Source organism: Zingiber officinale, chromosome 6A (genome assembly GCF_018446385.1).
Source record: "Zingiber officinale cultivar Zhangliang chromosome 6A, Zo_v1.1, whole genome shotgun sequence".
Lineage (NCBI taxonomy): Eukaryota > Viridiplantae > Streptophyta > Magnoliopsida > Zingiberales > Zingiberaceae > Zingiber > Zingiber officinale.
The window spans coordinates 47244633-47258985 of NC_055997.1; the positions used below are offsets into that span (position 1 = coordinate 47244633).

The 14353-nt window shown below is 37.5% G+C and overlaps 1 protein-coding gene across 1 annotated transcript; it reads left to right on the top strand.

Moving 5' to 3' along the window:
- The first annotated feature begins 2571 nt into the window (after positions 1–2571).
- Positions 2572–3312, top strand: LOC121993919 (dof zinc finger protein 5-like). The gene has a single exon (XM_042548165.1). It carries the CDS (start codon positions 2652–2654, stop codon positions 3129–3131), a length of 480 nt encoding a protein of 159 aa, XP_042404099.1. The 5' UTR covers positions 2572–2651; the 3' UTR covers positions 3132–3312.
- The last annotated feature ends 11041 nt before the right edge of the window (positions 3313–14353 follow it).

Below are 14353 nucleotides of genomic sequence, written 5' to 3' on the forward strand. Positions count from 1 at the left end.
ACACAGGAGAGAGCTGAAAGGCTCGGTGCGTCTGAGGGATGAGGTATTGCGGAAGAGTACACCGGTGGATGAGAAGGACACGCGGCGGTCCGAGGAACGAGAAACCAGGGAGGAAGGTTACTCGAGGAGAAGGCCGAAATTGGGTTCGGGTGGGCCTTATTTCGGTTGGCCGAAATCGCCCAAGCGGAAGACTGAGAGGAAGAGAAAAAGAAGTTGAAACCTTCTTCTGGAAGGCGCCTTCACTGTGCATGGAAGGCGCCTTCAAGCCTTCATGGAAGGTGCCTTCCTTACGCATGGAAGGCACCTTCAACTCATCATGGAAGGTGCCTTCCATGCCTATGGAAGGTGCCTTCGAGCAGGCTGGTTCGAGTCGTTGCAGTGAATAAAACTTTATCCACCGGTGCCTCGCTGGAGGCGTCTTCAGCCTGCGGATAAGTTTTTCCAAGGGCTATAAAAAGACCCCTGGACCTAGGAAAGATATATCAACTTGAGTATTCATTTCCTAGCAATAGTCTGAACTGTTAGTGTGTGTAAGAGACTTCTCTACTTTCACCAAAGGAGATTCTTAGTGAGCTTTCATTTGCCTTGGATTAACAACTACCCCAGTTGTAACCAAGTAAATTCTAAGTCTCTTTCTTTTAGTTTTGTATTATTTATTTTTATGCTATTGCTACTAATCTAAGTTGAAAGTCAAGAAAGGTGTTTTGTTTTAGTGTTTCAGGCAACTCAACCCTCTCCAACTGGCCTACCCGGTCCTACATGATGCTCCCCCTCAATCCTAGAGGTGGAAACCCCTTCATCTTCATCCTCTTATCCATTTAACAAAGAGTATGCTCTCTCTTTACTCTTTCCATTGCACTTCGTTGAGGATGAAGCTTCTTGGACTTCCTCTTCTTGAGTTGAGCACCTCTCAACTTTGGAGTCCTCTTCTCTTAGTCTTGCTCCAATGAGTCACCCTCTTTGGATTTCCCTTGGTTTGGTGAAGTGGAGGGGGCCTCATGAATTTTAGCTAATTTGCTCCATAGCTCCTTGGTATCTTCATATTCTCCCATTTGCTTTAAGTTGTTGCTAGGTAATAGATTGACCAATAGCTTTGTCACTTTACCATTGGCCTCATATCTTTGGATTTATTCTTTCTAAGAATTTTGCCTTTGCTATTTGTTAGAGCTTCAAATCCTTCCATAAGAACAAACCATTGCTCTATCTCTATTAAAAGAAGTTTTCGATTCTTGATTTCCAATAATCAAAGCTTGTCGATGTGTATGATGGAGGCACCCTTGTGTCATATCCAAATCCATCTTAGAATTTCATTTGAAGTAGAGCTCTTTTGAAGCCTTTGACTTTATTGAACTTGCTTCAACTTCTTCTAGTAATGTTATAAAGGTTGACGAATATATGGACTCTAGCAACAAAGTAAAAATATATAGATCATAAATTCTAAATCGTAGACAACTTTGAACCTCATCTAGTATCGTAAACCATAAAGTAATGTAAAACACTTAGAGCTTGTCAATGTTATAGTCTGGAGTCTTAAACCCTTTGATAAACATCAAACTCTAAACCTGTCCTAAATTGGAAACATACCTTTGACACACAAATAGATAAGACGATAACCCTCGTCCCCAGAGCCCCCATCAGCGGACCCTATGGTCAACACGAAAGAGGTAAATCACAGTAACTGTTGAGACAAGTAGATGGCGGAGCCGAATATTTCCACCATAGGATGTAGGAGTATTATTCCTTGCCAGCCTTGTGAATCGAATCCACGACCTGGAGTTGGTGCTATCAACCCACTTATCACAACAGCTGAACCCGTGGAGGCAACACACAAATAGATAAGGAGACGACAAGTGGTGGAGTTGATCGGTGAAGACGACCTAGCGAGCAAAAGTGGAGTCCTAAACCTAAACCCATCCTAAAATGCAAATATACTTTCGATGAGCCGGTAGCTAGGAAGAGGGTAGGTGGAGGAGTTGATCGGGGAGGATGGGGAGTGAGGGGAAAGGGATAGAATTTGAAGCAGCGTATAATTCGGAATGGTAGGTCTAATTTTGCCTAAACTAAATAGTCGATTCTAACTCACTTTGTCGATTTAAGATTAATACTTTAAATTGAATTGCCAAAACTTAAATCGGCTTGATAAAGAATAACATTATTATTTCACAAGGGGTTGATGGGGAGGGGAGGCGGCAAAGGGTAGCATTTTTGCCCTCTTTGGTTTTTTAAACTCATCACGGGTCTTGTTTGAGGAAATTCCTTACGGATCACTGTGTTGACTCATCATTGGCTTTCCAACAAATGGGCCATCATGATTTGTACTTTGGCACAGTAGATTACATTGGAAGACCGTTTCCTCCAATTGCCTGCGTCTCGTAACCCCATTCTCTTTTCTTTTCCCCCACTCTGCCACCACTCAGCATACTTTTCCCCTTCAACAAGTGCACATCAAAAGCTCACCTCTGCGATTTTACATAAAGAAAAAAAAATAAATTTAAAAAAGAAGGGAATAAGTTTTACATATTAGAAAAAGGAAAAAGTGCATGGTCTTTCAAGTTTCTTGAGAGAAAAAGGGAGAGCAGCTCATTTGCTTGCCCTATTAATAACCCCCCTCTTCCTTCTCCGTTTCAATACCCCTGCTCTCACCTCTGTTCATGTGGATATCCATGGTGATGATGGATGCGGACCAAGTAACGAGTATTAAGCTGTTCGGAGCAGTGATCTTGAAGCAACCCAACGAGGAGAAAGAGGAGGAGGCAGCGGCGCCGCCGCCCAGGGATGTGCAGGACGAAATGGCGGCGGCAAGGGAGGCCGCGGCGGCCGTGGCTCTTCCCTGCCCGCGGTGCAAGAGCAAGGAGACCAAGTTCTGCTACTTCAACAACTATAACGTCAACCAGCCGCGGCACTTTTGCAAGGCGTGCCACCGCTACTGGACCGCCGGCGGCACGCTGCGCAACGTGCCTGTCGGCGCCGGCCGCCGGAGGGGGAGGCGCGCGCCGGACCACCCCGCCTCCTCGGCGTGCGTATTGCAGTACCCGGCACCGCCGTACGTGGTGTCGAGGTGGCTGCTGCGGCCGGAGTCGCCGGCGAGGGAGGGGTGCGGCGGACCTTTCAACGGTGGTGCCCTTAGTTGACTCACGTGCGTACGGTGGCGGCAGGCTTGCTGTGTTTATCAATTAGATGCCGCTTTTAATATATATATATATCTATATATATATATTTTTCCTTTTGTAATTTTTGGTAATTTTACGGTGGGGTTCAGATTTCAGTGATATAAACCGTGGTTGGTTGCTTTTTTTTATTTCAAAAACAAATAATGCTAAAATTGAAATTTTCTTTTAGTGCCATATTTTATATATTTATTTATTTTAGTTTCACACGGTTTTAAAAGAAAAAAGATTTAAAACGAATGATTAATCAGATCTTAGGTGATCCATCAGTTCTATAAAAAGTTTTTTTTTTTATCGATCCTCTGTATAAATCAAGGAAGTATATACAGAGGTTTATCTTGATAACTAGTATTCTCAGATTAATTATCTATTAAGAAAAAAAAATTAATAATACATCGTAACTGAAAGAATTAAAATGAATACAGTCTATTTCAATGGATTAATTAAAAAATCTTAATAACGACGAATGAGCAGGTTAATATTAATATGCATGACTAATTTAGTTACTTACCCGGAGGTAATATAGAAGTGTCATATGAATAAAGGACCCTGGAGCGTCCTTGGCGCCCCATCTTTTTAGCACCCGCAACTCCTTGGCGTCCCATCTCCATGGCGTCTCGACTCCGAGGTGCTCTTGTCTTCAAGGTGTCCTCATCTCCTTGACACCCTCGACTCCATGTCGCACCGTCTCCTTGGCACCCTCGACTTACACTCCGAATATGAGGTGCCCTCGTCTCCTTGTCAACCTGATTCCAAGGTGCCCTGAAACATCCCTCGGACGTCCCGAATTACAATTGCACAAAACATACTCTTGATTTAACTAAGGTACATAAATAGTTCTTAAAATGAGCAACATTAGGTACTGGACATATAGTTCTAGAATTTATTCCTCAAGGGAAACATTTAACTAATGTAAAAACTAAACTAAAAGGTCTTCGAGTTGTACTACCATTGTCTTGAGCTTGCTCACTTATCAATGCCTCTTGCCTCATTCGTCTCATTATCTGAAACAGTTAAAATATGTGAGTCGAGAGACTCAGTACATTCAAATCATATTATGCATTAATTAATTCCTATATCCATGTATCCTAACGGGAAACATACCTAACTAAATCTTTATTCATGTTAAAGTATTTTCCTTGCATAGGCATACTAAAGCATGAATGTAAATGCACTGCATGCAAAGACATACACATGAGCATGAACATAAGAGCATAGACGTGAGCATAAACATATATAGGCAGAAACATAAACATACATGAACATAAATATGAATATGAGCATAAGAGCATAGACATGAGCATGATCATACATAACATAAACATAAACATACATGAACATAAACGTGAACGTGGGCATAAGAGCATATGCTATTGGTATCCCAATGTTATTTTGATGTGATCAAATAAGTTAAGTTAGGTCCTGTTGTATTTAACCTTATGTCTAAGTGTACAGGGACTTAGGAGCATAGGCCGCTGAGCAAAAGACGTAGCTAGCGAGAAGGACGACACGGGAGAGAGCCGACGGGCTCGGTGCATCTGAGGGACGAGGAGCTGCAGAAGAGTACGAGGGCGGACGAGGAGGCGCACGACGTTTCCGAGGGACGAGAAGCCAAGAGCGAAAGCTTGCTCGAGAAGACCAGAAATTGGATTCGGGTGAGCCATATTCTGGATGGTCGAGATCACCCAAGCAAAAGGAACCGGAGCGGAAGACCTGAACCGAGGCGAGCGAAATTGGAGCGGAAAGCTCGGACTGAAAAAGTCAACATGGTTGACTTTCCAAGTTCGGGCACCCGGAACCGAAGTTTATCCAGATCACGTTTGACCATGATCCATTGCGAAGAGGATAAAATTTTATCTCTCTCTAGGCGATTGGAACCCTTCCAGGCTCCCTGAGCAAGGCTATATAAGCAGCCTTGCTCCTAAAGCTTTTCAACAACAAGAAATTGTGAAACAACACTTATACATATCCACTGTTCTGTTTTACCTTTCTATTTCTGTGCTTTCATTGTTGTAAAGAGATTTCTCCACCTGAGGAAAATTCTTAGTGCACTTTAACTTCATTGGATTAACAATCTCCCTAGTTATAACTAAGTAAAACTTCGGTGCCTTTGTCTTTTAGTTTCCTTATTCTTTTTTATGCAAGTATTTATTTTATTTTAAGTTATAAGCCGAGAAAGGTTTTTTGTTTTGATTTATGCAGGGGCTATTCACCCCCTTCTAGCCGGCCGCCAAGGGTTCTAACAAGTGGTATTAAAGCCAAGACACTTCAGGAGGACTAACCATTGATCAAAGCACGGAATCAATGGCCGGACTGAGCATATACCCACCGAAGTTCGAGGGGGAGTTTGCGAGTTAGAAAAAGACAATGCAGGTATTCTTTAAAACCAATTTTGAATTGTTTTTAATAATAAAGTTCGATTTTATAGCACCCGAAGGTAAGGAAGAATACTAGTGGACAAAGAAGGAGCAGGCCGACTATGTGGCAAACGACAAAGTAGAGTTCCATCTGCTGAGCGCCCTACCGCCACAAGAAGTTAACCGGATCGACTCCTACAACTCAGCAAAGGAGCTTTAGGAGAAGTTTCTTGAGTTACACGAAGGGACATCCAAAGCCAAGCTCGTGAGATGGGACTTACTTCGCAACCAGCTCACCAACCTTCGATTTGAAGAAGACGAAACCATTACACACCTTCACTCAAGGATTAAGGAGCTCATCACCTGACTTTCGAATCTTGGAGAAAAGGTAAGCAACTGAGATTCGCTAAGATACGCTCTTAATGCATTCCATAGAAATATGAAATGTGCATCATTAGTAGATGTCTACTATATCTCTAAGGATTTAAAATCTGTTACCTTAGAAGAGTTATTTTCAACTTTTGAAGTTCATAAATCAAGATGTGCAGGTTCAAAGAAGCCGAAGCACAACATTGCCCTCAAGGCGAAGATGGATGAAATAGATTCAGAATCATCTTTCGACGATGAGGAAACGACGATGATGGTAAATCAATTTAAAAAGTTATTTAAATCTAGAAAAACTAACCATCCGCAAGGTAGAAAAAGAAGAAAAATCAGATGCTACCACTACAATGAAGAAGGGTACGTTAAAGACAACTGTCCTAAATTGAAGAACAAGGACAAAGGCAAGAATAAGAAGCCCATTCAAATGAACAAACATAAAAACCTGAAGGTGACGTGGGACGAAATGTTGTCCGAATCAGAGATTGAGACTTTCTCTGGACTCGCGTTAATGGCAAGCTATCAAGATGACAAAAACGAAGCAAGCTCGTTCGAAATGAATATCGAGAGCATCGATGAAGGGGGAGCGACATTGGAAGAAAGCATCACTTCAGGGGGAGCCACGAATAATGGGATCGACAAGGTAAGTCAGGTACGATCTCTTCCTCCTGATAATTCTTTTAAGTTTATAACAAAGAATTGTTGTGAGCTAGAAAAAGAAATTAAAAAAATTAAAATTAATTCTAGCAAAATCTTATCCATTAGAAGAATTTGATAAAATAAAATTGGAAAATAATAATTTACAAAATGAAATAAAGAACTTGAAAAATCTTGTATGCTTGAATATTAGAACCTAAAATTATAATAGACTAAGCTGACATCTTAGATTTCATAAGGGATAAATTAGGAAAATTTCTCAAGAAAATATTCCTTAGAGATTTTTAATTAACCCAATTGGCTAGAACCTATATTAGGTTTCAAAGTCTTGTCTAAATTGAACTTTAATTAGACTTAACGCTTTCAGCGAGAAAATTAAATGTTTGAAAGTGGTTGTTGCTCCAATAATCAAGAAGGCATAGTGTCTCGCCACAACTTGTAAGCCAATTAATTAAATAAAATGTTTAATTGACTAACTAATAAAGCATTTAATTGTAATTAAATAATACTTTAAATAGTCATTCAAATTTTTTTGGTCTTTTTCACTTAGATTTTTTTTTAAAAAAAGGGACTTAAAGTTTTTTTAAAATTATTTCTACAAAATTAGTTTTTACAAACTTAGGAAATTATTGATATTTTTTATATCAATTTTTTTTTTTACTTAGAAAATTTTTCTAAAATTATTTTAAATGTTATCAAAATAATTTTCAAAAGTTTCAGAGTTTTTCAAAAAACTTGATAAGTTTTTCAAAATGTTGAAAATCAGTTTTTTTTAAAGTAAAAACTTTCTTATTTTTTTGAAAAATTTAACTCTTAGATTTTTTTTGGTACCCCATTTTTTATGTGATCAAAGGGAGAGAAGGGAAGATTAAGTCTAGGGGGAGGTAGTTTAACCTTTTTAAATTTTTATACTTTAATTGCAAATTTATTGCTTTTACTTTATATTAGTTTACCCTAACTTAACTTGAGTTGCTCACATAAAAAAGGGGGAGATTGTTGGTACCCCAAGGTTACTTTAATGTGATCAAACAAATTAAGTTAGGTTCTATTGTGTTTAACCTTGTGTCTAATTGTACAGGGACTTAGGAGCACAAGGCGTCGAGCAAAATATGCAACTAGCTAGAAGGACGACACGGAAGAGAGCCGACGGGCTCGGTGTGTCCGAGAGACGAGAAGCTGCGGAAAAGTACGCGGGCAGATGAGAAGGAGGCGCACGACGTTTCCGAGGGACGAGAAGTCAAGAGTGGAAGCTTGCTCGAGAATGCCAGAAGTTGGGTTCGGGTGAGCCCTATTACGGATGGCCGAGATCACCTAAGCAAGAGGAACTGGAGCGGAAGACCCAGACCGAGGTGAGTGAAATCGGAGCGGAAGGCCCAGATTGAAAAAGTCAACATGGTTTACTTTCTAGGTCTGGGCACCCAGAACTGAAGTTTATCCGGATCACGTTTGACCGTAATCTGTTGCGAAGGGGATAAAATTTTATCCCCCTCCAGGCGCCTGGAACCCTTCCAGGCATCCCGAGTAAGGCTATATAAGTAGCCTTGCTCCCAAAGCTTTTAAACAATAAGAAATTGTGAAACAACACTTGTACACATCCACTGTTCTGTTTTAGCTTTCTATTTCTGTGCTTTCATTGTGGTAAAGAGGCTTCTCCACCTGAAGGAGATTCTTAGTGCGCTTCAACTTCCTTGGATTAACAACCTCCCCGATTATAACCAAGTAACACTTCGGTGCCTCTGTCTTTTAGTTTCCTTATTCTTTCTTATGCAAGTGTTTATTTTATTTTAAGTTATAATCTGAGAAAGGTTTTTTGTTTTGATTTGTGCAGGGACTATTCACCCCCCCCCCCCTAGCCGGCTGGCCGCCAAAGGTCCTAACTTATGCATGAATATAAACATAAATGTGAGCATAAGAGCATAGGTATGGGCATGAATATGCATAACATAAATATACACATGAACTTAAACATGACCATAAGCCTTCATGGTTTGGCGCACTCCCCCCGCATGTGTCCTCGAATCATACTACCGTCTCATACATGAAGTTAACTGATTTCTTATGTAAGCTTCCTGGGCTTGCCCGGGACATATCTTACCCGTCCCCTTGCTCCTACCATAATTGATCGGGATCCTAGTTTTGGAATGGACACCCCTACTAATACATACTTAAACTGATACTATAGTATAAGCTCCCCGGGCTCGCCTGGGACATATCTTACCCTTAGTGTGGGCTACTCATGAGGGGATCCTCGGATCGATGATCGAAGCTCCCCAAACCAAAGGTACCCACACCCGAACCTTGAGACGAGAATGATATACAGTACCTGGATCGCAACTTGGTAAGCATCCGGGGTGTAGGATTCCCCCATATCAACACTTAGGAGGCTTCCTGGCTTGCCAAGACATATCCTCCCTATACATACATAACTAATTTTATGATAAGCTTCCCGGCTCGCCGACACATATCTTACCCATATATACATAACTAATTCTAATGGTAAGCTTCCCAGGTCTAGTTTCCCGGAACATATCTTGCCCATAGAGTAAGCTCCCCAGACTTGCCCGGATCATAACTTGATAAACTCCCCAGGCTTGTTCGGATCATAATTTGGTAAGCTCTCCAAGCTTGGCCGGATCATAACTTGGTAAGCTCCTCGAACTTGCTTGGATCATAACTTGATAAGATCCTTGGGCTTGCCTAGATCATAACTTGGTAAGTTCCCCAGACTTGCCCAGATCATAACTTGGTAAGGTCCCCAAGCTTGCTCAGTTCATCACTTGACCTATAGCATAAATATGAGCAAAACATAAACATGTATGTAAACTCAACCATGATCATTACATAAAGCATAGGATAAACATAAACATATACATAAACATGAACAAGATCATTATATGAGCATGGACATAACCAAAACATTCACCTAACATAAACTTGACCGCTTCATAAGTATGGACATAAACATGTACTTATACATAAATATAAACATGATTTATACATAAGCATGAACATAAACATGTACATAAACATAAACATAATCACTATATAAGCATGACATATAAATGTAAACATGTACATATACGTGAGCAGGATCATTTCATGAGCATGTTCATAACCATAAATATGCACCTAACATAAACTTGACCACTTAGATTACAACAAAAATCCAAAAGTCCCTTATGAGTCCAAACCAAAACCTCTATTAAGTGCATGGTGACTATATCATCAAGATGCAACATAGATGAAACACATATGTTATAAGTTATAATTAAAAGAAATCGAAATCCCCCAAAATTGTCAAAACTGAAACCAAAGACTTTACTTAAACATGGTGGTTATTCTCCCAATATATTTAAGTATGACATGGATAAAAATACACATGTCCTAGGTTACAACCAAAAGGAAACCGAAACCCTTTTTAATGTAAATAAACCAAAACCTACGAATTTAAGTGAACATGGTAACCATACTTCTAATACATTAAAGTATGGCATGGATAAAAATACATACATGTTAGAGATCATAACTAAAGGGAACCCAAACCCTTTTAAGGTAGGAACCAAACCTAAGAGTTTAGGTGAACAGGGTAAGGAGTAAGAATAAACACAAATACACTAAGCTAATTCCGAAATCTCACATTTAACCTAGAAGGTTTTCATGCTAGGAAATAAAAGGAACATGAGCACAACTAATCCCAAATTCGAAAACTCATCCAATCTAGAATCCGAAATCTCCAAAGAGCATATAAAGTTATCTTAATAAGAAGCAAGTAGAATCATAAACACAAACACAACTAACTAAATTTCAAAATTATCACCTAACCTACCATGATAACTAAACATACATGAATTTAAGGGAACTAATTAAAGAATAACAAAGTATAGAACATGCCTTCAACTCTATCTTGCTACCAAGCCTCTTCTTCTCCTCCCCTTAGAGCTTGGAATGATGGTGGTGGAGGCTAGGGCCGACGGTGGTGAAGGAGGGGTTTAGGGTTTTGGGAAGTAGCTAAAAATCCGAGGAAATGAATACATTAAATAGGTTTTATCATGACTCATCCAACTTTGAATATTTTCACCATAATTACTAAGTCATATGAATTTTTATACTAAGTCATATACATTTTTATTATGCCAAGTTATATAAATTTTATATAAAAATTTATATCCATACATTATATAAATTTTTATATACATACTAAGTCTTATAAATTTTATACATATAATAAAAATTTATATCCATGGGTTATATAAATTTTTATATACATACTAAGTCTTATTTACTTAAGGCCCCAGAAGGGATTAGCTAACTTTTAATATACAAATTTATACACATGGGTTATATAAATTTTTATATACTTACTAAGTCATATAAATTTTTATATAAAAATTTATATCCATATGTTATATAAATTTTTATATATATACTAAGTATTATAAATTTTATACACATAATAAAAATTTATATTCATGGGTTATATAAATTTTTATGTACTTTCTAAGTCATGTAAATTTATATAAAAATTTATACATATGGATTATATAAAATTTTATATACTTACTAAGTCATATAAATTTTTATATGCACATTTAGATATAAAATAAATTTTATACATATTTATATCCAATCATTTCTTAATATAATTGATCAATCCAAATATAACTAAATCTATCTATTTAAATTAATCAATTTTTAATTAAATATGAAATAATCAAATAAATCCTCTTAATTAAAATAATTTAGTTTCGGACACTATATGCCCTCTCTTTGGTGTTCCATCTCTTTAATGCCTCATCTCTTTGGCGACTCGACTCAGAATTCAAGATTATTTTAGGAAAAAAGTAACGCTCGCATAGATTTCAGGATTTAGAACTATTTTAGAAAGAAGATAATGCTCGCATCTATTTCAAAATTTAGGAATATTTCAGGAAACAAATAAAAATCTCGTAAGAGAAGAGGGCACGTCGAGGATGTAGGAATTACCCCTTCCCAATAAAAGGTAGTTCTCTTTGACGACTACAGATACACACATACGCATCAAAACCTTAATACTCTCTTCTGTTCTTTTTCCACCACCATCACTAAAAAATAACTTGAGCGTCGGAATAGCTGTACTAGGGAACCCCTTGGACATTATCATAACCGTTTTTATTTCATTTTCTTCTGTCCAGACTCCAATAGATCTCCTTATCGATGCTCGTTGTTGCTAGGATATTGGCGACAAGTTGACATCCACGTTAATCACCGATGGTTGGTTTGTTAGCGTTCCCAGCGAAATCTATTATAAAAAAATTAATAAGTGAGTTTTTAAAAAATATTTATTATTCATAAAAATAATCTCAGTAATTTTTTTAATATAGGTATCCATTTAATTTCCCCAGTAACCTAATTCACTTTTATAGGGATGAATTAATAGTTTCCACTCACGATAAATATTTTTTTATCCCTTATTTTTTCTTTCTTTGAATGTTTGCAAAGTATCAAACTTGAACAAACCTTTATTCATTTTTTTTAGGGATTGATTTTTCCAAATGAGCTTGCATGATCTGAGTTTATCCAATAACCAAAATGTAGTTGAGAGGTCACCATAGAAGCAAGAGTACTAGTTCGGTTCTATGAATCATGACTATTTTCAAAAATATCTACCATCAAAGTCAAGCATAATGTGAATAGATCCTAAAATTAGGCAAATATTCAAATTCTTCTAGTAATAACAATGCTCACTTCATGCTACTATGGATAGGAAAACATAGATCAATAGATATACTATCATACCAAATCACACAATATAAATATCTAGATGAAATGTGCTAGTATTTTGTATTAAGGAGCAAACAATCATGATGTGATGAATGATGCAACTAGAAACAATTTCAAAAAGAAATGTGCAAAACTAAGAAATATGACAAACACTAACTTAAACCCAAACATCCCCCCAAACTTAAACTTTTCATTTTCCCAATGAAAACTAGAAATGGATTGTGGAGGAGATTTATGAAGTTTAAAGAAGTTACCAAGTGATGAGCTCCAAATGGTTGGCATTCATTTTTTGAAGATACTTCCCTATATGTGAATTACACTCCTCCACAACATTAAATCCTATAAAAATAAGATAGACTAGAAAAATTAAGTAGAGAGCCTTATTTATTATGAATAAAGAAACTAAAAAGAAACTTGAAGGAAACTAAAACTAAAATGAAAACAAGATTGAACTTGGGTTGCCTCCCAAGAAGCGCTTATTTAAGGTCATTAGCTCGACCCCTTATTTGGCTCGCTTAAATCGTGATCTGGTCGGGGTGAGAAACTTTTGGACTTTTCTTCCAATAGCCCAATTTATTATGAAGAGAGTTGTCATTATAAGAATAATGTAGTGTATCTCGACTCTCTTCATCTTCATCTTCTTAAGAGTCCTTTCCGGCGGTCGAAAATGGTTCAGATTGAGCTTCCAATTATCGACATCAGTGAAATCTACACACACAAAGGAAAAACAAATCTCCCACAAGCATGTTATATAAGATAGAACCAAGACCATATCAATAAAAGCAGAATAAGAAATAAAAACTGAATCATATCCAACAAAGTCAAATATAGGTACCTCTATAAAATTTTCCAAAAGCTCACAAGAAATACTAACCTTACATTGCTGAGAGATACCTAAAATTTCTAAACATGTGGATGTAACTTCCTCTGAATCCATTGATGTTTCTACCTTTGGATTAGGTATTGGTGCTACTAAAGGTGGTGATTCTTGAGACTTTGCTAAATCTACATAAGTCCCTACACATTGATCCACAATATGTTCAATCCTTACAATTTTCATAGTCTCAAAAGATTTTATGGATAAAGGAGGTGATTCTTGAGAAGATGCTTCCACAACACAGCTCCCTACACTTCCTTTCATTGACTTCATTTGCATTTTAAACTTAATCTACCTCATTACATTCATCATCCGAAAATTCAATTTCATCATAATCTGTTATAAAACTTGGAGGTAGATATGAAAACTTGTTATCCACTACATTATCATCACAATCCTCATCTGAAGAGTCTTTATCATTATATACATCCAAAAATCTACACTCAACCATATTAGAATCATATAATTTTTTAAAATCTTTGTTTTCATTAGCCTTCACTAGCCTTTGTGGACAAGGAACCCTTAGTGAAGGTCTTGGAAAAGATTGAACTTCCTTTTTCCCATATTCCCTTTGAGCTTGCGGAGGAGGTCCAACTTGCTTATCTAGTGTTGGTGTAATCAATCATTAAGGGAACAATACTTGTGGCCTTTGGGAACTTCTTGGAGTAATGGAACTGAGTTCTTGAGGTCTTTTATTGTTCTTCTCCTCAATTTTGTACAAGTCCTTTTTCAGAAGTTCTTCATGATTCTTGCCACTTCTCAACTTAATATCATTACCATTTTCACTAGATCTTGTCTGTGTAGGAGGGGGATCATGTTTGAACTATTTTGAAACTATGCTATCAATCTTTGCCTCCAACTATTTGGACCTCACATTCTGTGACTGGAGATTTTCAAAACACTTAGATGGTTGAATAACATTTTGTTTGATAGTCTCCCTAGCATTTATGGCTTGCACTTCTTGAATTTTTGAGGGAGATTCCATCCAACTTTTATCTAACCATTCTTGGAGATTCAATGTCACTTGATCAATTAATGTATATGCTTCGTCCAAACTCTTGTTCATAAAAGAACCTTCAGCTGATGAATCCAACAAAGATTTATCTGAAAAAGAAATCCCCTTGTAGAATATGTGCAATGTCAGCCATCTTTCC

What these genes read in the sequence shown, in the direction of transcription:
- LOC121993919 (XM_042548165.1), top strand. Translation starts at nt 2,652, where the DNA reads ATGTGGATATCCATGGTGATGATGGATGCGGACCAAGTAACGAGTATT.